General features: G+C 43.9%; 1 protein-coding gene across 1 annotated transcript; it reads right to left on the bottom strand.

The window, feature by feature from the left end:
• Window positions 1-6203: 6203 nt before the first annotated feature.
• Window positions 6204-6832, bottom strand: LOC117200096 (39S ribosomal protein L42, mitochondrial-like). The gene has a single exon (XM_033421738.2). It carries the CDS (start codon window positions 6753-6755, stop codon window positions 6327-6329), a length of 429 nt encoding a protein of 142 aa, XP_033277629.1. The 5' UTR covers window positions 6756-6832; the 3' UTR covers window positions 6204-6326.
• Window positions 6833-8880: the final 2048 nt, after the last annotated feature.

The following is an 8880-nucleotide window of genomic DNA, read 5'->3' on the forward strand; positions in this document are numbered from 1 at the left end:
AGGCGGACTCTCAACCACTGCGCCACCAGGGAAGCCCTCCCTCTTTTTCTTGATGAGTCTGGCTAATGGTTTATCAATTTTGTTTATCTTCTCAAAGAACCAGCTTTTAGTTTTATTGATCTTTGCTATTGTTTTCTTTGCTTCTATTTCATTTATTTCTGCTCTGATCTTTATGATTTCTTTCTTTCTGCTAACTTTGGGTTTTGTTTGTTCTTCTTTCTGTAGTTCCTTTAGATGTAAGGTTAGATTATTTGAGATTTTTCTTGTTTCTTCAGGTAGGCTTGTATAGCTATAAACTTCCCTCTTAGAACTGCTTTTGCTGCATCCCATAGGTTTTCGATAGTCATGTTTTCATTGTCATTTGTCTCTAGGTATTTTTTGATTTATTCTTTGATTTCTTCAACGATCTCTTGGTTATTTAGTAATGTATTGTTTAGCCTCCATGTGTTTGTGTTTTTTACATTTTTGTCCCTGTAATTCATTTCTAATGTCATAGCATTGTGGTCAGAAAAGATGCTTGATATGATTTCAATTTTCTTACATTTACTGAGGCTTGATTTGTGACCCAAGATGTGATCAATCCTGGAGAACGTTCCATATGCACTTGAGAAGAAAGTGTAATCTGCTGTTTTTGGATGCAATGTCCTATAAATATCAATTAAATCTATCTGGTCTATTGTGTCATTTAAAGCTCTTCTTTCCTTATTAATTTTCTGTTTGGATGATCTGTCCATTGGTGTAAGTGAGGTGTTAAATTCCCCCACTATTATTGTGTTATTGTCGATTTCCTCTTTTATAGGTGTTAGCAGTTGCCTTATGTATTGAGGTGCTCCTATGTTGGGTGCATATATATTTATAATTGTTATATCTTCTTCTTGGATTGATCCCTTGATCATTATGTAGTGTCCTTCTTTGTCTCTTGTAATGTTCTTTATTTTACAGTCTATTCTATCTGATATGAGTATTGCTACTCCAGCTTTCTTTGGATTTCCATTTGCATGGAATATCTTTTTCCATCCCCTCACTTTCAGTCTGAATGTGTCCCTAGGTCTGAAGTGGGTCTCTTGTAGACAGCATGTATATGGGTCTTGTTTTTGTATCTATTCAGGGAGCATGTGTCTTTTGGTTGGAGCATTTGATCCATTCACGTTTAAGACAATTATCAATATGTATGTTCCTATTACCATTTTCTTAAATGCTTTGGGTTTGTTTTTGTAGGTCCTTTTCTTCTCTTGTGTTACCCACTTAGAGAAGTTCCTTTAGCCTTTGTTGCAGAGCTGGTTTGGTGGTGTTGAATTCTCTTAGCTTTTGCTTGTCTGTAAAGCTTTTAATTTCTCCATCGAATCTGAGCGAGATCCTTGCCAGGTAGAGTAATCTTGGTTCTAGGTTCTTCCCTTTCATCACTTTAAGTATGTCATGCCACTCCCTTCTGTCTTGTAGAGTTTCTGCTGAGAAATCAGCTGTTAACTTTATGGGAGTTCCCTTGTATGTTATTTGTTGTTTTTCCCTTGCTGCTTTCAATAATTTTTCTGTCTTTAATTTTTGCCAATTTGATTACTATGTGTCTCGGTGTGTTTCTCCTTGGGTTTATCCTACCTGGGACTCTCTGCACTTCCTGGACTTGGGTGGCTATTTCCTTTCCCATGTTAGGGAAGTTTTCGACTATAATCTATTCAAATATTTTTTCAGGTCCTTTCTCTCTCTCTTCTCCTTCTGGGACCCCTATAATGCAAATGTTGTTGTGTTTAATGTTATCCCAGAGGTCTCTTAGGCTGTCTTCATTTCTTTTCATTCTTTTTTCTTTATTCTGTTCCACAGCAGTGAATTCCAACATTCTGTCTTCCAGGTCACTTATCTGTTCTTCTGCCTCAGTCATTCTGCTATGGATGCCTTCTAGTGTATTTTTCATTTCAGTTATTGTATTGTTCATCTCTGTTTGTTCTTTAATTCTTCTAGGTCTTTGTTAAACATTTCTTGCATCTTCTTGATCTTTGCCTCCATTCTTTTTCCGGGGTGCTGGATCATCTTCACTATCATTATTCTGAATTCTTTTTCTGGAAGGTTGCCTATCTCCACTTCACTTAGCTGTTTTTCTGTGGTTTTATCTTGTTCCTTCATCTGGTACATAGCCTCTGCCTTTTCATCTCGTCTATCTTTCTGTGAATGTGGTTTTTGTTCCACAGGCTGCAGGTTTGTTGTTCTTCTTGCTTCTGCTGTCTGCCCTCTGGTGGATGAGGCTATCTAAGAGGCTTGTGCAAGTTTCCTGATGGGAGAGACTGGTGGTGGGTGAGCTGGCTGTTGCTTTGGTGGGCAGAGCTCAGTAAAAATTTAATCCACTTGTCTGCTGATGGGTGGGGCTGGGTTCCCTCTCTGTTGGTTGTTTGGCCTGATGCGACCCAACACTGGAGCCTACCTGGTCTCTTTGGTGGGGCTAATGGCAGACTCTGGGAGGGCTCAAGCCAAGGAGTACTTCCCAGAACTTCTGCTGCCAGTGTCCTTGTCCTCATGGTAAGACACAGCCAGCCCCCGCCTCTGCAGGAGACCCTCCAACGCTAGCAGGTAGGTCTGGTTCAGTCTCCTATGGGGTCACTGCTCCTTCCCCTGGGTCCCGATGTGCACACTACTTTGTGTGTGCCCTCCAAGAGTGCAGTCTCTGTTTCCCCCAGTCTTGTCAAAGTCCTGCAATCAAATCCCACTGTCCTTCAAAGTCTGATTTTCTAGGAATTCCTCCTCCCGTTGCCAGACCCCCAGGGTCAGAATCCTGACGTGGGGCTCAGAACCTTCACTCCAGTGGGTGGGGTTCTGTGGTATAAGTGTTCTCCAGTTTGTGAGTCACCCACCCAGCAGTTATGGGATTTAATTTTGTGATTGCCGCCCCTCCTACCATCTCATTGAGGCTTCTCCTTTGTCTTTGGATGTGGGGTATCTTTTTTGGTGAGTTCCAGTGTCTTCCTGTCGATGATTGTTCAGCAGTTAATTGTGATTTTGGTTTCCTTGCAAGAGGGAGTGAGAGCACGTCCTTCTACTCTGCCATCTTGAACCAATCTCTTGGTCCCTACTTTTTAATGTCACTTATCTTATGATTTAAAATCAGTTTTATCAGATTGGTAAATAATAGTCCATGAGGCTACACTACAGTTCAAGGGAGGTTGAGATGCAAACTCTGGTATTTTTTATCTTCTATAGTGAGAAGCAGGCTCTACCTCTCTGTAGTTGGATGAACTTTCTCCCCTAAAAAGAAACATAGAAAGAGGCTTGGATACTGGACAGCCAAAAAGATGATAAACATCCACTGCCCTATGTGAACATACTGAGTTCATAATACATGCCTAGAACGGAGTGCTTAGGGGAGAATGCTTCTTACCCACTCCTTCTTCCTTGTAGAGAAACCCATTAGTATAACCCTCCTGGGTCTCCCCCACTTCACACCTCCTGGAGGAAGAAATACAACTTACATTATTCATGAGTTTGGGAGAGAACATGAGTGTGTGGAGCTCTGTGCCTTCCTCTTTCCTTTCCCTTTGGGAGTACACATTCACATCTGCTTTGTGCACCAAGTTTTATAAGAACAGACCTCACATGGGGAGATGTGCATATTCCTTGCAATGTCTATAAATGGATGAATAAAACTAGTGTTCGCTATTATGTCTGCAGCTCTAAGACATAGTCTCCAATAACAGCTCTACAGTAGGAAAGATGAAAGTTTATTCTTTGGCATACTTCTCAACTGGTTCATGAGTCAGGGATGAAACGGAGGCCCCTCAACCCACTAATATTTTTTACTGTTTTGCAGCTAAATGTGACCTAACCTCTACCCCTGGAGAGCTCTCACTCTAGTGGGAGAGGGATACATAGCAGATCATTATAATACACCATGACCCCTGGGTCAACGTTTGACTGTGTCACTCCTTAGGACAGTCATACTCCAGAGCCTTTAGAATGCAATACTATAGACTGTACCCTTTAGGTGATTGTCCACCTGGCTTTTCCTATTTAAAAGTGAGAAGAGTAAAATTTGCAGTCAGGTAAAAAGGAACTATTAGAATGGGACTGCTTCAGTTTCCCTTTGTTACAGTAACCAGATTAACTTGCTTTACCCTAATTCCCCAAGTGGGGGGTGGAGGGCCAGCATCTGATCAGAAGCTCTGGGATTCCTGCCCCTGTCTCTTTCCTTTCCCTAGTCATTCGAGCACCTCAGAGATTTACAGACTGAGCTGGAGAGGCCCTCTGAGTTCATTCAGTCCAACACCTCCCCTTTCAGATGGGGAAACTGAGACCCAGAAAGAAGAAGGGGATTTTCCAGGGCCAAACAGAGGGCAGATGGCAGAGCTGGGATCAGCACCCAGGGTCATGGTCGAGCCAGGTGAGGATGGAGTGTTAGTGACAACAAGCAGCCTTCACTCCCAACCAAGGGAAGTGAAGTGAAGCTCTTGGAGCCTAGAAGACCCCTCCTGCCATCCTCCTGGCCCACTGTACCACACACACATTTAGGACAGGGATCTCAGCTTCCCTTCCCTGGGCTGGGATGTGCGGAGTTTATGGAAGGAGCCTGAAGTCAGACCTCAGTTCTCATGCTGTGGTCTGGCTAGTACTTGCCCAGAGAAGTGCTCTGGAAATAAAGAGAGCTGAGAAACCAGCTTTGCAAATAAATAAATGAAATTAAATAATGTGACATGGCATAAAATAAAATAGATGCCTTTGCCTTCAACAGGGGGCCACTTTCTGGAGGGACTTTCTCCTTTCTCTCTCCATTCACCCATCTCTCCTGCCTCCAAGCTCAGCAGACCCTTACTCCCCATACTTTCCCTCGATCACATCTCCATCACCTCCTTTTCCTCCCCACCCCTGCCTAGGCACTCCTGTCCTCCTGCAGGATGGACTTCTGACAAACCCAGGTGATTGCCTTCTCTATGGGTTGTTAACTGGTCAGCAAATATAATGTTTAATCAAACAAATTTTCAGCGATTTTATCGCATAACCACATTCAGGTAACATCACTAGAATTCTAAACAGAAAGAAGAAAGAGTTGACCCCCAGCTCCACCACCACCAAATCATATGGCTTTGGCTCGCCTGAATTTGCTTCGGTTCTTGTCCTGACATTAAACAGATAGCTACCATTTTTTATACCTTCCTATATGCCAGGCATACTGAGAAGCACTTCAAGCAATATAAACCTGGAAGTATTTTATTTCCCAGAATCCCCTTTTTTTGCCTATCCAGAATCTCTTTTAATAAGAAGAAGAATTAACATTTATTGAGAACATACTATGTGCCAGACACTACGTTCTCTTTTCATCCTCATGACCTAGTTTGTGTGTGCTTTCCCAACCCCACCAACATTCTCCAGATGGAGAACTGTGGGCCAAGGAAGTTCAGTGGCCCGTCCAAGGTCCCTAGGGTAGTTAGTTTCTTCCTCTGTCAAAGGTGAGACTGTCCTAGTTATTACTTCCCCATTTGGGTTTCCAGGGGACAGTTGGGGTTTGGCTCTGTGTTCCTTTGTTGTAATTGCCTTTGTGGCTTTGGTGTTTTCAGGTGTAATTCCCAGACAGCCTTGAGTGAAGGATGCCCTTGTTTCCTGTTATTCCAAACATCACAAGGACAGACAGTGGAGTCTAAACAAGGGTTACAGGATGAGGAGATATTTTCACTGATACACAGAACAAATGGGAATCCAGCCAGGGGCAGCTGGACAGAACTTTTGGAGAAGAGCTCCCTGTAGTACTGCCGTAGCACCAGCCCTTCTGGGAAAGTGAAAGAGGACAGGCCAAGAGTGTCCTGGGCTACTCTGTTGTCATGGTGGAGGTTCTATTTGCGTTCAGGAACAAAAATCATCTCAGACTACCCCAGGCACAATTTGTTGGGAGGATGTAGGTGTATCTCATTGAACCCTAAATCAGCTGGGCCTGGGGAAAGCCTGAAGTCAGGAAGTGAAGCCATCAGAGAACTCCCAGAAGTTTCTCTCTCATCTCTACTTCAACTTTCCTCTTCCTCCTAAACAGATATCTCTGCTTCTATGCTCTCATGGCTGACGAGGCCACCCCATCCCAAGGGAACTCCCGGCTGAACTAAACCAAAGGTCAGCTTTGGAGGGGGCAGAAGCTCCACCCTCCCTGCTCTAGTTTACCCCATCCCACCACTCCCACCACCAACCACGTCTGCTCAAGGTCCCTTCCCAGTACTGTTTTTTTTTTGTTTTTTTTAATATGAGAAGACATTTTATTATTTTACTATATAACATATTAGTGAATATACCCAATTGTATTTTCTCAAATGGCAAATGAGACGCAGGATAACATTTCTCTTTGATTCCTGAAAACCTCAATATCATCTGTCTTTTGGAGGATTCAGTTTCCTACGACGTCTATGATACTGTCCACGAGGATACCAACGGTGCTTAGTAGTAAAGAACATTTTGCTAAGTTGTTCTATCATGGGTCCTTGCTCTAAGTGTTCACCTTTTTCTTCTAATCTGGTTTTCAGCACTAGATCATGTGTTTCTTCATTATTCTGCACAGGATCTGGCCGAGGGATAGGTTTTGTGTGCTCATACGGAATGTCCACAGAAGGGTGATAGCATACTATTGTCCTGCCATCAGATGTCAAAGCAAGCTCTACTTTGCAATTATAGTCATCTGGAAGAGAAGGATACATAGTTTTATGACAAGCACGATATAAGGCTCCATTTTGAATTGGAAATAAATATTTCAAGATAGTTCTGCTTGATATAGCCCATTTTACTGCTGCCAATGCCATGGTGAATCAAGATGCTTATCAGGTGGTATGAAAGATGATTTGAAGAGAAACTGCTTTTAAAATCTGCTTCTCAGCCCAGGTCCCCCCACTACTGGTTTTGATGCTCCCCCTGCCCATCCACCAGGATCCGGGAGGGAGGAGAAACCACCATCTTCCTTCCTTGGGGACTTCTGAGAAATCCTGCTCCATATGTTTCCTGTCTGTGTTGTGAGCCTGCAGGGTGCTCTGCTTGGGGATGGATGGGTTTCTCCACCGTTCTGGAGAGGGAAGCAAGTATTCTCTTGCTCAGGAGGAGCAGCAAAGAGCGCCACTGTTCCATGGCTGAAGAGGGCTTGCAGGCTGGGCTGTAAGGAGCCATTGGTCCTGGTTTCTCAGCGTCCCCTCTCCTGTTGGCTTGCAGATCTCATTATTTAGACAGTCTCCTTTTTAGACAATTTGTACAAGGCCTGTTAGACGTTCATTCTATTCCCTCATTCAAGCAGCAGCTATTCTGAGCAGGGCACAGGGTACAGAGGCAAAGGAGTCAGGGCACCTGCCCTTGGGAGGCTTATGGTAGGTGGGAGTGACAAGCCCATGAAAAGAGGAGTGATCCAGACGTCCTCTTGTTTCTCCTGCTAGCAGGTCACACTTCCTTTTAATGCATAAGCAGCAATAAACTGAACCCTCAGTCTGCAAGACTTCAGGAAATCCGGTCTCTTACAGAGTTCCCTTTCCCAAGGATCTCTGAGAATTCTTACATATTCCACCAATTCATATGGTTGTCACTTATCACCTTTGTCTGCTCCACTGGACCCCCAATCTGGAGCCGCAGCCCTGGGAGACCTGCTCTCCCCAGGCTCCTGTTTGTCTAACGAGGGCTTGTTCCCAGGGACTCCCAAGCTCCCTTCTCTCCTCTGTACTCTCTCCCTACATGATTTCATCCAGTCTTACGGTTTTTAAATATCATCTATTTGCCGATGAGTTTACAAATCTCTATCACCACCGCTGACGTCTCTCCCCAGCTCCAGACTCTTGTATCCAATTGCCTATTTGTCATCTTCACTTGGAGGTCAAACAGGCAATTGAAACAACTTAGCCAAAACAAACTCTTAATTTCCTGCCCTGCTCTGCCGGCCCCCAAACCAGCTCCCCTCCAAGTATCTCCATTTCAGGCGATGTTTCAGTACATAGCAGGACACCATCCACTTAGTTGTTCAATCTACAAACCTGAAAATCATTCCTGATTCTTCTCTTTGCTCCCCCACCGCCCCCCACAGCTAGCCCTGTGGAAGCCACATCAGAACCCATCTTGAATCTGCCCGCTTCTCTCCATCTCCATCGCTAGGCTCCTAGAACACGTGGCCATTGTCTCTCGCCTAGATGATGGCAATGACATCCTGACTTGCCTCTCTGCTTTCACTCCTGCCCCCTGCAATCTAGTTTCCATACAGAATCCAGAGTGAGCTTTTAAAAATACAAACCCGTCACATCACTCTCCTGCTTAAGCCCTTCCATGGCTTCCCATCACATATAGAATAAAAATTTAATGTCTTACTCTGACCTACAATGTCCTCCCTGAGCTGGCCCTGCCTGCCTCACCGCCATCCTCAGGTATCGCACACACAACTGTCTTTCTTCCTCTTTCTCTCTCTCTTTCAGCCACACTTGGCCTTCTCTCTGTTCATCAGAAGGGCCAGGCCCACCTCTACCCAAGGGCTTTTGCAATAACTGTTCCCTTTGCCTAGTATGCTCTACCCCACCTCGGAAGGGGTGTGTGTGTGTGTGTGTGTGTGTGTGTGTGTGTGTGTATGTGTGTGTGTGTATTTTTACTAATCATAAGTTAATGCTACAATACTAATCCAATACTAATCACTTTACATATGAGTCACCACCATAGGAATTTTTGCCTGAGACAAAACAATTTTCCTAGGCCACCTAGAAGCTCTGTTCTCCCATCTTATTTTCTTAGCAGATAATATGACTTGGAACCTAAAACAAAAAGAAACACTTTGAAGTCTTTCCAACAATGGGGGGGAGAAAAGACCATAACTTGGTAAGAAGAAGAACAAAAAGGAGGTAGAAGAGGAGGAGAAAAAAAAATAGCATTTGAGACCAAATTATTAAGTGAGATTAAACAAGATTATGT

Source organism: Orcinus orca, chromosome 1 (assembly GCF_937001465.1).
Source record: "Orcinus orca chromosome 1, mOrcOrc1.1, whole genome shotgun sequence".
Classification (NCBI taxonomy): domain Eukaryota; kingdom Metazoa; phylum Chordata; class Mammalia; order Artiodactyla; family Delphinidae; genus Orcinus; species Orcinus orca.